The sequence below is a fragment of the Carlito syrichta genome, unplaced genomic scaffold (genome assembly GCF_000164805.1).
Source record: "Carlito syrichta isolate Samal-C Ts95f unplaced genomic scaffold, Tarsius_syrichta-2.0.1 Scaffold317691, whole genome shotgun sequence".
Lineage (NCBI taxonomy): Eukaryota > Metazoa > Chordata > Mammalia > Primates > Tarsiidae > Carlito > Carlito syrichta.
Window position 1 is genome coordinate 10038 of NW_007261787.1, and position 21521 is coordinate 31558.

Genomic DNA, 21521 nt, shown 5'->3' on the forward strand with positions numbered 1-21521 from the left:
ATTCCAGGATCTCCTGGACTATGTTGAGGAAATTCGTTATATCCAGGAATGAGAAGCACAGGCTCAGACAGTGGACTGACATCATAATATGCTCCCGGCCACATAACATAACACCTCCAAGCTCTGTGTTTTCCAGTGTTACACTGGAAAATTAAGGTAACGTTGAAAAACAACATACATCTAAAGTGTACAAATGTAAAAATAAAATAATAGGTATCAGTTTTGTAACCAAGAAATTACATACTAAGAAATAACATATTTAAAAATATATTCATTGACAATGAACTCCTCCAGATTCCTCTCATTTGCACGGAAGGATTGCCTTTCTGAGCCATCCCACCCAGAGCTTGTTATACAGCGGGAGACATGCAAATAAGACCCTCCCTCTGAGTAATGAAAACCAGCCCAGTCCCGACTCTCCAGCTGTGGGAGAGGAGCCCAAGCCCTAGGATTCCCAGGTGTTCCCACTCAGAGACAAGGACTGAACACAGACCACTCACCATGGAGTTTATTCTCAGTTGGGTTTTCCTTGTGGCTGTTTTAAAAGGTAATTCATGGAAAACTGTGTATATTGATTTTGTGAGTGGAAATGAATGAGGGAAACAAAAGACTTATGTGACAGTTTCTAATTAAGACATCTCTATGTTTACAGGGGTCCATTGTGATGTGCAGCTGGTGGAGTCTGGGGGAGGCTTGGTCCAGCCTGGGGGATCCCTAAAACTCACCTGTGTAGGCTCTGGATTCACATTCAGTAGTTATCACATGGACTGGATCCGCCAGGCTCCAGAGAAGGGGCTTGAGTGGGTCTCATACATTAGCTATGATGCTGGATACACAAACTATGCAGACTCCATGAAGGGCCGATCCACCATCTCCAGAGACAATGTCAAGAACCTGATGAATCTGCTAATTAATAGCTTGAAAGCTGAGGACACAGGCATATACTACTGTGTGAGACACACAGTAAGGAGATGTCAGAGTGAGCCTAGACACAAACTTCCCTGCATGGCCTTTGGGCTGAAATCAACTGCAGGTGTTAGGCAGGATTCACTGTTCAGAATCAAGCCCAGAGGCAGCTGCAAATGGAGGTTAAGGGCTGGTTTCCTGTCAGGGTTTGTGATTTCCTCCCCAACTGAGAGTTTCCCCAGGGAACCTCTCTAATTTTAGATATCTGTTCTTGTCAAAGTGATCTTTATATAGAAAAGGGGTCATTGTAATAGGAGGATATATAGTCTCTCACAGACACGAATTTCAGATTTCCACTCAGAGAGAATGTTACACATTAACCACTGACTCCATGGTGAGGGTCCTGAGGAAGCCCAGGGAGAACAGAGAGTTTGATCGATTCCAAATCCATCAAATTACTGCGATGTCCATATGTTTGTCTTACATTATGGCTGTATAATATTCCATTGTGTAAATGTATCACAATTTTTTATCCTGTCCAGCTTTTATGGGCAACATGGCTGGTTCCATGTTTTTGCAATTGTGAATAGAGCTGCAACAAACATACGTATGCAGGTATCTTTTTTTGTAGAATGATTTGTGTTCCTCTGGGTATATTCCCAATAGGGGATTGCTGGGTCATATGGAAGGTCAATTTCTCGTTCTTTCCTAAATCACCACCCTGTTTTCCAGAGAGGTTGCACTAGTTCGCATTCCCACCAGCAGTGTAGATGGGTTCCCTTTGTGCCACATCTGTGCCAGCATCTCTTGTTGTTTGCTTTTCTTAATGATGGCCACTCTTACTGAGGTTAGGTGGTATCTCACTGTAGTTTTGATGTGCATTTCTCTGATGACTAATGAGACTGAGCACTTCTTCATGTATCTGTTGGCTGCCCATATATCTTCTTTTGAGAAATGTCTACTCATGTGTTTTGCTCATTTTTTAACGGGGTTGTTTTATTTATTTATTTATTTTTTTCCATTCAGCAAGTTTGAATTCCCTGTAGATCCTAGATGTTAGGTCTTTTTCAGATATATAGTTGACAAATATTTTTTTTTTTCGCATGCTGTGGGCTGTATCCCTGCTCTCTTGGTAGTTTCTTTTGCTTCCAGAAGCTGGTTAGCTTAATGTGGTCCAACTGTCTTATTTCTTAAGGTATTGACCTTTAGGGTTCTGAATAAGAATTTGTTGCCAATTCCAATTTCCATAAGTGTGTCTACTGTGTTTTCTAAAATTCTTATAGTTTGTGGTTTTATGTTCAGGTCTTTTATCCATTTAGAGTTAATTTTTATGTATGGTGAGAAGTTGGGTGCCTCTTTTAATCTTCAGCATTTGGTGAGCCAGTTTTCCCCGCACCATTTACTGAATAGATTCTCCTATCCCCAGTGATTCTTGTTGGAACCTTTGTCAAAGATAAGTTGGTGGAAGAATTGAGGCTTTGCTTCCAGAATGTCTATCCTGTTCCATTGGTTTTTGTGCCTATTGTTGTAGCAATAGCAGGTTGTTTTAATTACTGAAGTCTTATACTAAAGTTTGAAGTCTGGAAGTGTAATACTGCCCCATTTGTTTCTATTGCTAAGGATCTTTTTGGCTATTCGTGGTCATTTAAGTTCCCATATGAATTTCCAGGCCTGAGAAGAAAGATGTTGGTAACTTTATGAGTATTTCATTGAGTCTGTAGATTGCCTTTGGTAGGATGTTCATTTTAACATGTTGATTCTTCTTATCCAGGAGCATGGGATATTTTTGTGTCTTCTCTGATTTCTTTGTGTAGAGTTTTGTAGTTCTCATAGTAAAGGTTTTCACTTCTCAGGTTAGGAAGACTCCGATGTATTTAATTTATTATTTGGATATTTTGAATGGGATTTTGCTTTTAATTTGGGTTTCTCCCTGCTTGTTGTTGCGTATAGGAATGCAACTAACTTTTGCATGATTATTTTTTAACCTGAAACTTTGCAAAAGTCCTTTATCAGTGCAAGCATGTTTTTGACAGAGTCACTTGGACTTTCCATGTATAAGATCATATATATTATTAGCAAAGAGGGATAACTTGACTTCCTCTTTTCCTATTTGGATTCCCCTGATTACCTTATCTTGTCTAGTTGTCCAAGTCTGGACTGCTGACACAATATTGAACAAGAGGGGTGAGAGTGGGCAACCTTGTCTTCTTCTAGTTTTCAGGGGAGAAATGTTTCCAGTTTCTGTCCATTTAGCAATATGTTAGCTGTGGGTTTATCGTAGATGGCACTTACTATTTTGAGGCATGTTCCTTTTATAGCTAAGTCTTTGAGGGTTTTTATCAAGAAGGGATGATTTATTTTATCAAAATCTTTCTCTGAGGTTAATCTAGATAATCATGTGGTTCTCATTTTTACATCTGTTGATGTATTTAATCACATTTATGGTCTTGCAAGTTGGACCAGCCCAGCATACTGGGGATGAATCTTACTTTGCCATGGTGTATGCTTTTTGACATGTGTTTTTGGATCCAATTTCCTCGAATATTGTTGAGGACATTGGCATCTATGTTCTTAAGGTGTATTGACATGTAGTTCTTTTCTGGGTGGGTGGCGATCCCTACCAGGTTTGGGTATCAGTGTGATATTAACTTCGTAAAATGATTAGGGGAAATCCAATAGAATAAGTATCAACTCCTTCTTATACGTTTGTAGAATGCTGCTGGAAATTCATCCTGTCTTATCTTTTTTTTTTTTTTTGAAGTAGATTTCTTATAACAAGAGTCAATTTCCTGGGTTGATATTGGTCTATTGAGTGTCTCAATGTCTTCTTGTTTCTACCTGGGGAGATTTTGTGATGTCAGAAAGTCCTCCATTTCATTTAGGTTATCAAATTTGTTTCCATAAAGGTGTACACAGTAATCTCTGATAATCTTTTGCATTTCTTAAGCATCAGTTTTGATTTGATCTTTTGCATTTCTGATTGTGTTTATTTGGGCATTCTCTCTCTTTTCTTGTCCATTTTGGCTATGGGTTCATCAATGATGTTAATTCTTTCAAAGAACCAGTTTTTTGTTTTGTTGATGATTTACATGGTTTTTTTTCTTCTATGCCCCGTATTTGGATACTTATTTTGGTGATTTGAATCCCTCAGCTAAAGTTGGGGTTTTGGTGGTCTTCTATTTCCAGCTGCTGTAGGTGATGTTTTCGACTTTCTGTTTTCTTTTTGTGAGCTCCTAGAGATATAAATTCCCCTCTTAGAACTGACTTCATGGCATCCCCGAAGTATTGGTAAGATGTTTCTTCACATTCATTTGTTTCCAGAAAGCTTTTATTTTATGCTTTGATTTCAGAGTTGACCCAGTAGTTGTTCAGCATCATCCTGTTTAGTGTCTATGTCCTTGTGGATTTTGGGGAAATGTTGTTGGTGTCAATATATTTTTTTATTCCCCTGTGGTCTGAGAATGTGCATAGCAAGATTCCAGTCCATAGAATTTGTTTATGCTTGATCTATGACCAAGAATGTGATTGATTTTAGAGTATGTTTAATGTGGTGGTGAGTAGAATGTGCATTCTCTAGTTGGATGGAATAATCTGTAGGTATCTATTAAGTGCATTTAGTCGAGAGTCAAGCTTAGGTTCTGGATATCCTTGTTGTTTTGTGTCTCAATGATCTATCTAGGGCTGTAAGTGGGGTATTCAAGTACAATGCTATAATAGTGTTGGGAAACTATGGGTGGAAGTGGGGAAGGGAGGTGGGATTAACAGTAGTCAATATCTGTCTGGGGATGGGGGCACACCTCATCAAGAAGGGTATCTGCACAATGCATATTTGTATACCTAACTCTTAACTGTACCCCACAATTTTAAAATATAAAAGAATTAAACATAGAATCAGTGTATTTTTTTTAGTTTATTTAATAGTTGCTTTATAAATGCTGGTGCTCCTGTGTTGGGTGCATATATGTTTAGAATGGCTATTGCTTGTTGTTGGGTTGAACTTTTTATTAATATGTTGTGTCCTTTTGCATGTTTTTTAACTGTTGATAGCTTAAAGGTTATTTTTTCTGATATTAAGATTGCAACTCCTACCTTCTTTGAAATCTATTTGCCTGGAAATTTTTTTTTTTTTTTTTAGTTGGAGTCTCACTTTGTCACCCAGACTGGAGTGCAGTGACTGCTCCCGGCCACCGCAGCCTCGACCTGCTGAATTCCAGCGATCCTTCCGCCTCAGCCTTCCAAGTAGCGGGAACTACAGGTGCATGCTACCATGCCCAGCTAATTTTTGATTTTTTGTAGAGGTGACGTCTCACCAAGTTGTCCAAGTGGGTCTCAAACTTGCGGGCTCAGGCAATCCACTCACCTGGAAATTTGTATCTCATCCTTTAACTTTTCACTGTGTACATCCCTTGTGATCTGATGAATCTCCTGGATGCAGCAGTTAATTAGATCATGGTTTCTTATCCAGTTTACCATTCTGTGTCTTTTCTGTGGTGCATTTAGTCCATTCACATTCAGACTGATTATTGAAATGTGATTGTTTCTCCCTGTCATGAGGTTTTTATAAAGTTTTTTTCTTTTTTGGCTTTGAGGTTAATATATGTGTCTGAGTCGTGGCCTTGCTTTGTGGGTCTGGAGTTCAGAGGACTGTTGGAGAGGAAGGGGTTTGGGCCAGCCCCAGACTCACCACTGATCTCTTTGGAGTTCTTCCTCATTCTTTTATGGCCACACCTTTTATCCTGCAGCTGGATCAGGGTAAGGGTGGTTTACCTGGAACTCAGCACTTGTTATGTCCCTCTGAAGTTTGTACTCCCAGGATATTCCCTCTGGGGCATGTTCAATCCCTGAGTTGTTGATCCACCAGTCATAGAGATTGGGTCTGTTGCTCTATGGTGAGCAAGTTGGAGCAATTTCCTGCCCCAACTTCACGATGGTGGTGGGGTACCTCTCTTGTCCTCTTCCTGGGAATTGGCTTCGGTAGTCCCTCTGCAGCCATTGCAAAAGTCCTGTCATGTGCTAAGGCGTGATGCAAAGCCAGGAGCTGGACGTCTGTCTCTGGCTTCAATGGTGAGGGAGAACCTAGGGTGACATTTCTTTGATGCTGCTTTATCGAAGTGAAACTTGTCCATTTTATTTTTAAAAAGCAATGGTGCTCAACTTCTGTGACCTGGGAAGAGCCAGGGATGATGTAGAGAAGCTGTGGCACTGGGTGTTGCATTAAGGACCTAGCCATCCTCTTACAAGCCCCACTTAGACAGACTCTCCCAAATTTTCTTCCCAGGGAGGGTTAGTTGATTTTAAAAAAGAGTATATGACACTTGTATTCTGCCTGCAGGTAATTGCTAGGGTCCCAGTCCAGCCGCTGTGATACCAGCGACTATATTAGGAGAGCCCTGGCTGCTAGCTCGCTAGCACTCACTTAGACAGTCACTCACACTCCCACTCATTCACCAGCATTTACACAAAATTTTCTATACACTCACTCTCTCACACAGAGTCTCTCAAAGTCTGGCTGGCTCAATCAGCATCTTACCCCTTCCCAAAATATAAGTCTTTCAGAAAACCTTTACCAAAATATGGGGGGACAGCTGTGTCCTTGAGAGTGAAGATCATATTACTAACTAGAGACACATAGAAGCAGATAGAGGGAACTAAGAGACAGCCTAAAAGAGAGAGAATGACTCACAAAGAGGAATCATCTAAATAAACCTGTTGAGTTTTCAGTCCTAGAAATACCTGTGCTGAGTGAAGGATCATTAAGACAAGTGAGGAGTCTCAAACTTGTTCATTCTAATTATGAGTATGTTTCTTGGAGGCAGTTTTTGACTCATCACATGGTTGATAAGCTTTTACATCCAATGAAGTGAGAGTCCACAGCAAGTGATGAACTTACCATATTTCCAATGAAGATAGACTGAAATGCCTAGAGCATTTACAGAACACTCAGACAAAAGCACACAGTGAATCATTTTGCATTCATGGATAACTAATTAAAAATCTGCTGCAGAGACTACCTTGGGTTACAGAGATCAGTGTAAATATAAGTTTTCATAGATGAGAGTCTTTTTTGTGGACTGATCTGTTCATTTAGTAGTGTCAAAATTAACTTTATTAGAGTAGATTCCAATGTGTGGAATCCGGTATTCCACCCACAGTTGTGAGAAACAAAGCATGAACTCCCTGAAGTTTCACTGCCCTGTTGATATAAATATCTGATCTGATATTTTCCAGTTTTTCAAAGGCAGTATTCCTCTTGGTACTATATTTAATACACAGTGTCTCCTTGTGAGAGGCTTCTAGTAAGAGGCTGCTAAAAATTGAAGTTGATAATTATAAAAATATGTAGCCAAAATACAACCTTAAACTATTGGTGAGAGGAGTGGTCATCATACATGAATTCTTCTCAATGTTTTGTCACATCTAAATACAATAGGACAGAGGATGGTACCAAATGGAAAATCTCAATATTTATGCTCCAGCTACAGAGTCACAGGCAATATTGCATGTGTCCTAGAACTAGTGAATAACAATGCCATGGTGCTAGTGGATTATATGTGACAAGGGATTTGAGAACTTCTTAAAATTCAATAATTGTGATGCAAAGATGCTCGTTTTTAAATATATGTGGAAGATTGTGAAAGGTAGAATAATAGAGCATTTGAGTTTCAATCATACATTACATAATTTTTCAATAAAGATTCCTGTTAATGGTTGGCATATCATAGGTTTGACACACAAAATAGAGCAGGTTTTCATCAACTGAAAGGACTGTAGTCTTCTGTCAAGTAATTAGCTGAAGTCATCATTAAAACAGATACAACATAAATAAAATATATGAATATCCACCAATGAGTGGAAGCTGGAGAATATTTACCTAAATGTGCCCAAATTGTTCTGTGACTTGGTCCCTGGCTACATCCACCATTAGTTTTCCAGAATTTTGTTTCTGACTGATTATTCCTGAGCAAGAAGCAACCCTTGCTGTCCTTAGGCTTCTGCAAGGTGTTTATTTAAGAAAGTATCCGAGTTTTCTAAATCAGGTAGAGTTGCTTAATGGAAAAATGTAAATAATATGCATTTGCAATAACCTGCATATATTATTTGAGTAATTCACACAATTCCATATTTTAATTCTTTATAGATAAAAATCAGAGGATAACCATTACTTTTCTCATGATGTCCTTAAATCTCTGGGAAGTTTGATATTAGAGGCCTCAGATGATGTTATAACCCAGGTTAAGGCATAGGTGTGTCACGATGATGTGATGGATCAGTTTCTAAGCTTCCATGAATCACTGCTTACACTTCTTTCTTCGTTTTGTTGCAGAGCAGGTGAATAATACTAGTTGGTGACCAGGATTTGGTGCCATGAACAAAGAAGTGGATTAAACACTCACAAAGACAAAGGGAGTTAAAGCAAAGAGCAGGGTTACATTCATTTTTGTTTCTTTGCTTGCTTGTTTTTAGCAGTAGGATCGAAGCAGTGCATGCCAAATTAAAGAAATGGAGTGGGGTTGAAATGGAGTAGCTAAATAGCAGCTAGTTAAACAAAGCAAGAACCTTTTATATTATTTTCAATGGAAGAGTAGTCTCTATTTTACAAAGCATGCAAAAGAAACCTGTTTGACAAACATTTCTGCAGTAAAATATACCACCTGAGGAAAGGGTGATACTATAGGTCACTGCATATGTCTTTGCCCACCATTCCATAATTTTAAATGTATGTATAAGATGCAGTTCGTTCACATTAGGCCTTAACTAGTACTTTTCATTGGACAGGTTACAAGGAGTTCAACCAATTTTCTTTTGTCATGTGCCATAACTGAGATATAAGTGTTATGGCCTTCTAATTTTGTTCCAGGAAGGCTTTTGATGAATTGTCCTGGGAGGTTGTTAAAAATTTCTTTTCAGTACAGAATGCTCCTTATGTCCTGTCTTTGGGCAATGATTAATGTAGTAGACTTTTGGCTTATCTCCTTTTCCCATGAGTTTTTAACAGTTGAGGCTAAAAATTCTAGTCTGCATCCTATCTCCTGCCTCAATGTTATCAAAAAATATGATGGAGGAGGTTTCTAATAGTTTCTTAACATGTCCATTTTGATTCTGTTTCCAGAACATGTAAGAAACCCTTTGGCACAAAACATCTCAAAGATATGCACTACTCTGAAAACATATGGGTTTTTCCCTGGTGAATATTTAACTGGAAAACCCTAAAAATACATTTATTAGCATCTTCCATTCTGGTTTTACATAAGCCAGAGAAATATATCCTACAAGAAAACTTATATTGTAATGCAAGTTTCTGATTAATTTTGTTGTTTAGACATGTCATCAATGAATAATATGATCAATTGGAGTGTCTAATAAATTGATGGAATGAACACAATACTCCATTTTAACATGAAACTCTTGTCAGGGAAATCTGGGTGTTCAGCCATCTTGCTGTCCTTTCTACTGTGTAACACAACTCCATTTAGTCCACATTTGTAAAGAGGGATAATTTAAGAATAATTTTTAGCTTCATTCCTCCTGATTATTATGTGAGGGTATTTTAGCAGAAAATGAAAATAAATTAAAAATAGAAAGAAAGAAATAGAGAGAGAGAGAAAGAAATTTGAATTGATGAGAAAATCACAAATTAGCAACACCACAAGTCTGTATGTTAGAGTTCCAGGCCTGGATAAATCAGCACTATATGAACCCAGGTAATTACTTGGGTAGTTAATTTTAACCACAGAAACTCAGGGTTTCAAGTTCATTCCCCAGTTGACTGCCATCATGTGTGAACATGGTGACTTCAGTCCCAAGAGTCACACAAAGATATGAAAATTAACTTCCATGGAGAGGAGAAGATTCTTCTGCAATCATCTTTGAAGGAAGAGAATTGCCACAAAGATCATCTCTCCACATCCCTGAAGAGAATTAGATCAAATGTTCTCATGGACACCAATCCTGTTAGGCATAACAAGAATGTAGCAATGACACCAGACATTTCTAATCTATAAAGTGGAGAGACACTGACAAGAAAGTTTTCAATGATGAAATGAAATTATATTCAAATCATTACCTACATCTTCTCTGAATATTTCCTAGTGATGTTGATTTTCATCCATACTTCCAATATTTGTGACAGAAGTTCCATGAGAATCTAGAGAATAACAACAAATTCATTGCATGAAACTCTACATATTCATCATCATTAAGCTGAAGCAGGAAAATTTCTCTGAGCACAGTTTTCACTCAAAATACACTATGTTTCTAATTTTGTAATGATTCAACAAAGACACTCTATCTTCCACAAATATCTGGCTTCAGGCATCTCTGAGTTCATACTCTGCCCTTAGTTTCTTTTCCGAACACTTTGCAGAGATGAAAATAAGCTATCAGATGGAATTTATCTTGTCTTACCATCATATCTACTGCTTCACTTAGTTCTTCTTCTAGACATGATAACTGATTTATCTTGGCCTATTCATTTCTGATGACATTAAAAGACATCTCCTTTAAATCTTTAACTCTGCTTTTTTGTCTCTATGACAAATTGTTTTGGTTTTTCCATGAGCATTATAGCATAATCTAATGGCCTGACACATTTGTTGCTAATAAAACCTACAATGGTCACTAGATATTTGTTTTTCCACCATAATGGTTATTTTCTCAAGATGAGCATAACCTAGAAACTCATTCAAATCTGCAACAATGTGTGCCCACCTACTATATTTCCTAATCTGTGATGAGGGTCCATATTAATTATGTAAGAAGTTCATTATTCCCCTGAAGGCATGAAACAGTACTTCTGCAACTGCTCAAACAAAGACCCAATAAACCACTTGGTTAATAATTTTAGATGATGTGTGTTCTCTCACCTGGTTTTGGATGATGAGGCTGTCCCTTCTCTGTGTTGTCCAAATAAAGCAAGTCAACCTTTCCAGGTTCTGACAAAAGGATCTAGTATGTCCTGTTAATCTGATTCAGTCAATTGGATGACTCTTTTGCTATCACATTCATGAAATAAATTACTTACTACTTAATTTTCTGAATGAATATTGAAAAGCCACATGGTAATACTCCATATTCATTGCTTTATTCATGTAAAAAAATAATGGAAAGGGCTTTTCAAACACAGATCAATTTGAATTGGATCATCTAGTTGTGAGCAAACTAGGCTTGAGCATCTTCGACCTGCCCTTATCAAAGGTGTGACCTGCCAAGGCAGGACCTGTGTTCCTTGTGCACTGTAGCAGTTAGAGCTCACAGAGGCCCTCTCAGGTTACCAGGGATAGAATTGGTACTAACCTTAGTAAAGAGACTATCCACCACTGCTGAACTCCTATTATGTATAATGTCACCACTATTCCCAATTTGTAACTTTTCAAACAGAAAAATTGAGAGATCAGGTCACATCCTCAGGGTCACACATTGAGACGAATAGGATATATGAGCTGTTACTTTGTATAAGATACCAAACTCTATTCCAAGAATCACAATGTCTCAAGAAGGCAACTTGCTGGTGCTTTAACTTGGAGACCCTCAATCATTCTACAAAGAGATACCTGCACACACATGTATATTTCAGTACTAGTCACAATGGAAAAAACATGGAATCAACCGTGCTGCCCACCAAAAGTAGACTGGAGTTATAAAATGTGGTATATATACCCAATGTAAAATTTTGCTGCAATAAAGGAGTAAAAAATTATGAAACTTCCATCAAGTTGGATGGATTCAGGACCTATACTACTCAGTGATCTATCACAGAAACAAATAATTAAGTATCACTTTTTCTCACTCATAAGTGGATGCAGAACAATTATTATAATACTATAAGAAAGGGGTTGGGAGAAGCTGAACACTGCCAGGGGAGGGAGCATGGGATACATCATCAATAAGTTTACCTGATCTCAAACCAGGCAACGTGGGGACCAAAGACAGGTCCAAACTTTACCTATACAATAACCATTTGTATACCTAATCCTGAGTTTTACTCCACATCTTTAAAATAATTTTTGAAAGGCATGCTTCCTTATAACCTTGATATGCTGATCACCCACATTTCCCCATAAATTTGAGGAGGAAAACAGCTCTAAGTTAAAAAACCATCAAAGCCCTATTGGTTTATTTTCTTTCCAGGGCCCCAGCAATAAGCCTCGAGACTATATTCAGACATGCCTCTCAGCTTCCACCTGAACAATTCTCATGACTAATGAGGACGATTTAGCTGTAGTACTGATCCTTCCCCACCACCTGCTTTTATCCATCGTCCTCCAGAAACCCTCAAGCATAACTTTTGTCTTTCACTATCTAACTCCCACAAAATCTAGCCTTAACCCAACATTAACTTAGGTTGTGATTCCTGCTTACTTTTCTCCAGGGTTTTCCAAGTTCCAAGTGCTGTGGAGATACTCAGTAAAGGTTGGCCTTCAATGAACCCAACTGCTCATCATTCTCTAGTTGATCATGCATCCAATCTTTGTGGACACTCCCTGCACAGGTGTAATTTCAGATGACACAGGCTCTACTGCAGTACAGAACTGTGTACTATGTGCCAAAAACCTGCTGACCCAGGCCTCCTCTACTATCACCCTTCTTGTATCAGGGAACATCCAGATGGTTCCATCCACAGAATGACACTGGGTTGAACAAGCTTATGATTGGCCTAATCAGACAATGGTCAGAAAATTGTATGTTTAAGTTGGTCACTCCTGCCATCACTGATGCCCCCAGATAATTTTAAATAAATGAAACAATAGGAACAACAAAGGAGCAGAAACACAACTGTGTCTTGGATATCTTTAAAGTCTAAGTTCTGTACTGGTGAAAGTGTTTGAAAGGCATTTTGGGATTCAAAGTCCTACAGCATGCAGGAAAATGGAAGGGAAATTTGCTAAGCACATGATTATTAATGAAGGAAAAATTTGAAATCATTCAACATTCTCTCAGGATGCTCCTGAGTGGGTAACTCTATGATAGCTCATGTATATGAAAATATGGGTGAGCTTGGTCCTCACCTTCTAATAGTCTTTACAGTTGGTTTTCTTTCTTCTTCTTCTTCCCCTTCTCCTTCTCTTTCCCCTTCCCCTTCCCCCTCTTCTCCTTCTCCTCCTTCTCCTCCTCCTCCTCCTCCTCCTCCTCCTCCTTCTTCTTCTTCTTCCTCCCTCCCTTCCCAAGTTTATATCTCATCCTTTTATATAACAACTGCAATATATGCATATATACACACACATTGGTTTACTTTGTGGAGTCCCCAGTTTATTATTAACTTTGCTTATTCTTCATTCTTTTTTATTTGATCTTTTCTCCTCTTATAGTAACATATAGAATGTTCTTTCATTTAGTTTGTTGTTTGTTTGTTTTTATTTTACCTTATGTGCTCTTCTTTTAAACATCTATTCACTTTTTCAATTGAGGCATTGCAGTTTTCAGCACATAGAATTGTGTTTAATCAATTTTAATTTTTTTTATTTAAGAAAATCTTGAATTAGCTTTTCATTCTTCTCTTAGATCATTGGTGTTTATAAAGATTTTAAAATTTTTATAAGACAATTAATATATCACATTTTTATTGGTATCAGTTAAATTTACTGCTTTGATATCAAATTTATACCATATTAAATAAAGTTCAGAGGGATGAGGAAGCAACCTAGGTCACACGTTGAGGAAGGAACGACTGTGCTCTGTTCTTCACCACTATATCCTCCATAAACTCAGGTCACTTACTGTCTCCACTTTAGGCCAACTGCTTCTTCTATCCATGATGTACTTACTGCTTCCTCAAACTATTAGATGTGAAACTCTTTTGCTAAGAATTACACAAGTAATCTCCTCGCATGGCATATATATATTTACTAACAGACAGGCACTTCTAGAATTATAGGTGAGCCTTGTTTACCTATAAGAGAACCTTCTGAGGAAAAACCAGTTGTTTGTTCATATGCCAAAATTAATATTAATTTCTAGCAGATAAGTAAGAACTGGCATGATGTGAGACCTCTTGGGGTCCCACACCTGAAAAACTTCCAGTAAACAATATAAGCCTATTCTCTCTGGGTCTGAATTAGGATGGACTAATAACTAATAAAATTACCAGGAATAATATCTAGCAAAATCTACAGGAAAATGATTTCTCCAGACTTAAGACTATATGAAAAAGGAAAATTTACCTGGCTCAAGTCCTCCAACATCCAGGATCCCACAGTCATTCAAATACATTAAAGTACCTAATAGGGTTAAAATTCAATGCAATATTGGAGATGCTGAATTCGGGTGGGGAGTGCAGTAGCTAAAATGTGCTTGAGCACAGGAGACACATTGTAAAGTGCACAGCCCAGAGAGAGATGTTCACTGAATAACTGATATTCAATTGTGAGACTATGTAATGCTCACATGCCCTGCAAGTACCAATTTACAAAAGTAATTAATCTCGATATAATTAAACTTGTAGTAATGCACAAACTCTGCCTTAGGAGGTGAACTTGGGAAAATCCAAGGGAAATGATGTCGTAGACTGGTTCCAACCGAGGGGGTTTGGGCCTGAATCAGGGGAAACAGGAAATGGCGAAGAAGAAACAACTCAAAGGGTTCAGTCTGGGTTCAGTCTGATCAGGACTGTTCCGATTTTATTCAAACTCTTTCCAGTTTATATACCATTTTCTATAACCTCCAGCAGTATGACAAACATCTGCTGGGGGCGTACAAGTCCCACAACGCATAACGTACTTTACAAAATATGCATCATGAGACTTGTAAGTTCCAAGCAAACAATTAAGATTCCATGATGCATGACTTGCTTACATCAAAATAACAGGTGCATGATTTAAACAATAGTTTTGCAAACTGTTTCCCATAATATTTAATGAATCATCCATGTCTTACAATTTATCCTAATTTCTGATTAATATAAAATTTCAGGTTCTTTACTAACTTTCTATGATTATATGAAATACTTATATTATGATATTATTTAAAACTTAATCTATTGTTATTTATTTGTATACTAATTTTAATCACACAATAATTCAAATGAATTTTTCTTGGTTATATCTAAGTTTAATAATTCCTATATTTAATGATTAAACTTAACATTATGTTCAACTTAACATTATACTATATTCTATAAATCTATCTTTATTTAATCTTCTTTGACTTTGATTATGAATTTTATTATAATAAACTTACTTATCTATAAACTTATCTAAATGACTTACATTATTTTATTATTATATCCAAACTTAATAACTTTTATTTTATTTAATGATTAAGCTTAACATTACACTGTATTTTTAAACTTAACTTATTCTAACTATCATTAGTATAAATCTTTATTATAGAACTATAAACTTGCTCATCTTTATCTAAAAACTTTATTAAGAATATAAATCTAACTTAAAACTTATTTCCTGGTATACCAATATGTGGCTACTGTGTAAAGAATCCCGTTGCCATAGTAACTTGTTGACCAGCTTGGCTTGAGGCAGAAACCGTGACAGGGGAGTTTCAGTACGAAACTTGTTTCTCTATTATTCAAGAAGTTCAGCTTGACTGGAGGCACAAAAAACAATACAATTAAGAAAGTTTCAGTATACTTATTAAAGGATCTCAAAATTGGCCTTCGGGAACAGGAACTAAAGTTAAAGGAAACTTAAAAGCTTAAACGAAACAAGAGTTTTCTATGTTACCTTTACTGTTTAAATTTTTCCAGTAGAATTTATAACATATAATTTATTATATTAATTGAAGATCTTATAATCAATCAGCAAATTTTATTATAATTATGAGTATGCATTCTTAAAGAAACAAAAGAATCTGTAAGACAGGATACATAAGGCCCTTGCCTCCAACTTGGCCGCTGTATGTAAGAGCTGTGTTAGTCTCTTAGCCAGCAGTTTTCCTATCATCAGGTGCTCTACAGTTTGTTTCTTCAAGATTTGGCTCCCATCATATCATATTAATTTTTTCCTTGGCCTGTTCTTATTGTACATCGTAAGACATATACTGCTTTTATCTGGACTCTGCTTTTCCAGGTAGACAACTTCATGCTTTAACTTCTTAGTCCCCAACAAAATGAGAGATAAAATGTCAAAGACAGTAGAGTAATTTGATGCCTCTGACATCCACAGGCTCGTGATCAAGGTCAATATCCCCCCTCATTGACTGCGTTTTCATTTCTCCAGGGAAATCTGCAGGTTACATAAGTGAGAACAGGTGAACTTAATATGAATGTGCTTCCCAAGTGTCCAATTGTGATTTATTTTCTATAGATCTACGTGACAAAGTATGTCAGATAATCAAGCCTAGAGTAGATTTCATGGGTGATTCCCATGAGCTCAATCAAAATCTGCTGTGTGTGTGTGTGTGTGTGTGTGTGTGTGTGTGTGTGTGTGTGTAAAATTGGAATGCCAGACCTGGAATGGGCTTTGATATGCAGGTGTCTACTTTTACAGGTATTCACATAAGCAATATTCAACTGGAAGATCTTATAAAGTTATGTGGCTCCACCGAAGCCCAAAGTTTTCAGGGGCAACCTAGATTCCACTGATTCAGAGCATCTGACAATCCAGGAAATGGGGTAGCTGTTGTTTTAAATAATTATTTTCTTGTGTCATCCAGCAGAATTCAATACGTTTTGTAAGGCCAATCCTTCATTTTAAGAAATTATGTTAGAAGCGTAGGATACCAATGAAGGAACACTCTGAACCAGGGCTCAGTCACTTGAAACTGGTATAGAGACCCTGAGAGGAGCATACTCTATGAGGCCTGAGGAGATCTTCCTAAAGGTTTGCAGAAGAGTTGCAAGGGGTGACATGATTCACCCAAAAGGCTCCAGTCATGGAGCAGGTGCACTTGAGGCTGGGGAAGGGCTTCCTCAAAGTGCCTGGTTGTTTTTTATTCAATACAGCAATACAAATAAGAGTTAAATAAGTTGTTTATGTGGTTTTAAATATTGTGTTATGATGGGAATATTTACATCCATCTAGAAGGCAATAAGCACTCTATTTAAAGGCGGGTTTTTGGGGATTTAGATATCTTCATAAAGGTACATAAATGATAAGGGTGACTTTATCCAATCAATGGTGCTGAATTGTAGTTTTCAATCTGTTCCCAGTAATGAGATATTCAGATTCCAGGGCTATGTAATCTTTTCTAAGTTTGATGTGTGGCAGGGCACTGGCGGATCTCAGAATGTGGTAGATTCATAGAACAAGTGAATCTGAAGTCAGTATATAGAGATGAAAATCAATAGATCTGAATAGCACGTATTTAAGACAATTTCACTGTATGAAATTTTAATCGTTTCAGTTGAGAAAACCATCAAAGTTTATCCAAAACCAAAATTTCCTGACTAGACTTTGGAGATTTCATTTCACCAAAGCTATATAGATTTCCTATTGTAACGGAATTGGAAACTCCACTCCAATCCTACATAACAGGACTAGTCTTTAAAGCAGGTTTTTTTTTTTTGAAGCGGATCCTGGGAGAGCAGAACACACAGACATGTGCTGAAGGAACTGTCTCAGGAGTGCCCAGATGTTATAACTGCCCATGGGACTTTTGAGACATTCACATGGGACAAGTGCTAACTCCCTCCAACTGATCCCTGGGCTATGCTTCTGTTAATGGGACCCATGGGGCGTATGGATACCTGCTAGAGTTACAGTCTGTGATGGTCCTAGGTGATTCTGGTGGTCTAGGTGCTAATAAAATATAGGTCCTAGTAGAGTGAGTTCTGAGAGGGAATGTTCCTCAGTGCAGGAGATCAGTGTACACAAAGTTCAGAGTGTGACAGTGGTCATATATCCACGAGCAAGATTATGGCATAGATGTCAACATAAGACTTTGACATGGTACACGTGTCATCTAGCGTCTCCTTCTCAAAGTAGGTAGGGCTAATGCTATGTATTGCCTGCCTCATGAATATGCAAATGACTTGATGTCTTATGAGTTAAATATTGATGCATTTGTGCCCTGATGGCATCACCCACAACATGTGTAACCTCTAGAGAAGTCCCTGTGAGCATAGCTCTTCCCCATGGGCTGGACCTAGAGGAACTTCTTTGTGGCAACATCTACAGGTTAGGGGATCATCTGTCCTAAGACTGAGGAGGGGACCAAGGCCAGTCAAGGGGGACTAAATCCACTTGTGTCTCCTCTCCACAGGTACCCACTCCCAGGTCCAGTTGTTGAAGTCTGGGCCTGAGGTAAGGAAGCCTGAGGCCTCATTGAAGTTCTCCCTGATACATCTTCACCAGCTACAATATGTACTGGATGCAACAAGCTCATAGACAAGGCCTAAGTGGATGGGAACTGTTGACCCTGAAGATGGTGCCAAAAATTATGCTCAGATGTTCAAGAGCAGAAATGCTAAGATTGGTGACACATCTGTGAACACAGCCTACATGGAGCTGAAAAGTCTGAGTCTTGAGGACACGGCCAGATATTATTGTGTGAGAGACATAGTTTGCAACTCACGTGCTGAGAGTGTCAGAAATCCTGAGGGGGAAAGTAGGTGTCCTGTGCCTGTGGCACTGACAAGAACTATGAAGTCGAATCCTCTTTTAGAATATGTCGTTAACCTATTGAAGTAAAGAAATGATAGAAATGTGTATGTACTATAATTATATGGGAAATTTTGCCTACAACACTTACTCTGCAGCATCATTTAAATTTTCATTCAGGGAGTGGGATAGAAATCCAGTTAAGAAGGCTGATATGAAAATTCTCTTGAAGATATCAATGATAACATAAGATTTTGAGTCAGTTTTGTAAATATTTTGAAAAAAAAATCTGCTTGATCACATTTTTACATTCCCATAAAATGTTAAATGGCTTGCATTTTATGAACTTTTCCATCCCATCTGCAATGCATAATACTTATTTGTCATCCACAATTTGATTCCTAATATGCATCATAATTGTTGTCTACTTTAACCATTCCAATTGGACAACTGTAGTATTTCATTTTTAAAGGCATATTTTTATCATGAAAATTTGTATTAAACAATTTTTAAATAGTTTTTGATAAATTGTCTGTCATATGTGAAAAATATTTATTTAACAATTATGTTTTTAAATATATTTCAGGTAAAGTATTTCTCACATACAAAAAATGAGATAACAAGAAAAAATTCATTAAACAAAGAGGGTTGCTTTGAATTTCATTAAAATTTAAAACAGGGATGGGTTGGAAGATGGTGGTTGAGGCTGCCAGACTATGGGAGTCCTGGTGTGAGTGAGTGTATGGAAAATTTTGTATGCCTGCTGGTTAGTGAGTGGGTGTGTGAGTGGCTGAATGAGTAAGGGCTTGTGAGCCAGCACTGTGGTTCTCCTGGTGCAGTGGCCTGTGTTGCAGCTGCTCGACTTGGACCCTAGTGATTCCTGGTATACAGAAGCTGAATGCCATTTTTTAAACAAAAATACCCTTCCTGGGAAGAAAATCCTGGGAGAGACTGAATAAGTGACTGCTTGTGAGCAAGTGTCCAAGGCCCTGCTGGTGCAGCAGCTGGTGTTCCAGCTTCTCTGATTGATCCTTGTTGTTTCCCAGGTCGCAGAAGCCAAGTGCCAATTTTATTTAATGGATAAAAGTTTTCCTTTGAAGACATGGCAGGGAGAGACTACCGCTTCCAGGCTCAATCTCACCACTGCTGCAGGAGAGATGCTGGCCCCAGGCTTTGCTTTAGCACTTCAGCGCCTGACCAGACCCTGCCAACAGAGGCTGCAAAGGAAGCTCAGAGACAGAGTCTCACCAGAGGGGTTGAGAGAGGTGACCCAACACCATCTTGAAGATGAGGCAGAAAAGTACTCTGACTTGCTCACCAAGGAGTAACAGATGCAATTTCTTCAACTGGTGAACCAAGTGCTCAGGGTTGATTGTGACCCAGAGTGGATATCTTGAAAGCACAAACTTGAGATGGATCTGACTTTTGCTGGGTCTCAGGAACCCTACCACTACCCCTGATTCAGCCATGATACAAAGACCAGAAAAGTTCAGAACAGAGAACAGTGAGCACAGTGAGACAGAAAGCCATCCACACACAGTCCTATTTCAAAATAGAACAAACTGAGAGCCTGGATCAGGAAAGAATATAGGACTGAGCAAACCTCAGAAGGGAAAGCCTCTCCCACTGACACTGAAAACAAGAACAAAAGAGAAAAGCAAGAGATATATCAGAGATGAGGAAAAAACAAAAGAAGGCCAAAAGTAATTTCAAGGGTAACAAAGAGAAATCTCCTGAAAAATCAGACCCTGGAGTCCGCAAATGGAAGTCAGGAACAACCATCCCCCAAATAAAACAGGATTTAGGGAACGGATGCAAAAAGTGAATAACAGTCAAGAAAGACAAGATGCAACATTGAAAGAACTTGTAACATAGATTTTGGCAAAAACAATTTCCATCAAGGAAATAAATAACAAGATGTGAAGTGTGGAGAGCAGAATGAATCCAGGCAAAAAAAGAATCTCTGATTTTGAACAACAGAACATGGAATTAAACCAATCTGTAAAAACATAGAAAGAAACTCAGAAAGAGAAAGCAAAGTATAGAAGAGCTGTGTGATTATTATATCAACAGGCTGAACCTATGACTCATTGGTATCCTAGAAGCAGAGTTAAATGGAGAACAACATGGAACAAGTGTTCCAAGAGGTAATCGAAGATAATGTTTCCCATCTCATCAGAGACGTGATCCTCCCAAACAAAAGAGATACAATGACCCCCACAAGACATGAAATGATAAGACCATCTGCTAGACCAATAGTAATATGCTTACACAAAGTAGGTACAAAAGAAAAAATTCTAAAGGCAGCAAGAGAAAGTCAGACTGCCAATCAGGGTAAACCAATCAGAATACCAGCAGAGCTACTGGCAGAAACACCACAAGTAAGAATGGATTGGAATCCAATATTCAAAGTCCTCAAAGATAAACAATTTCAACCAATAATTTCCTGCCAGTCAAGTTCAGCTTTAACAGTGAATGAGAGTTAAAATCCTTCCCAAACATTCAATTTCTAAGAAGTTATACATATGTCCTCAACAGCTCTACAGAAGACACTTAAAAAATATTGAGCACAGGACAAAGAAAGAAAGAATGATTACACATTTCCAAGAGAACAGCAGAGCACAGAATCAGCAGACAATACTGCACAACAAGAAACTTGACAACACACACATACAATAACCCCAAAGCCAAAAGAAAAAACTTTAGTAGAACTTCATGACAAGGATAAACAATCACATTTTAATAATCAGCCTGATATGAATGAACTAAATGCCCCTGGGAGGAAAAAGCAGAATGATAAACTGGATAAAAAACCATGACTCAATGGTTTGCTGCATTCTGGAAACCAATCTCACTACAAGAGACACACACAGACTCAAACCTTCAGGATTAAAAACAAGTTTCTAGGCAAATAGATCATAAAAGAAGGCAGGAGTCATGATCTTAATATCAGATAAAACAATCTTAAGGTATTAGAAATTTAAAAGACACAAAGGTCATTCCAAAATGTTAAAGATTCAATCCATCACAAAGAAATATTCATCCTAAACATATATGCACACAAAAAAAGAGCACCAGCATTTATAAAGCAACTACTAAGTAAACTAAAAAAAAAAAAAAATGATT

The 21521-nt window shown here is 37.9% G+C and overlaps 1 gene segment (V, D, J or C); it reads left to right on the plus strand.

Annotated features, from left to right (window-relative positions):
• The first annotated feature begins 501 nt into the window (after positions 1–501).
• The window catches only part of LOC103277411, a 25066-nt gene continuing 4046 nt past the window's right edge, over positions 502–21521 (plus strand). The window contains 2 exon segments of the V gene segment in view: positions 502–547; positions 653–979. Of these exon segments, the coding sequence occupies positions 502–547; positions 653–979 (373 nt within the window).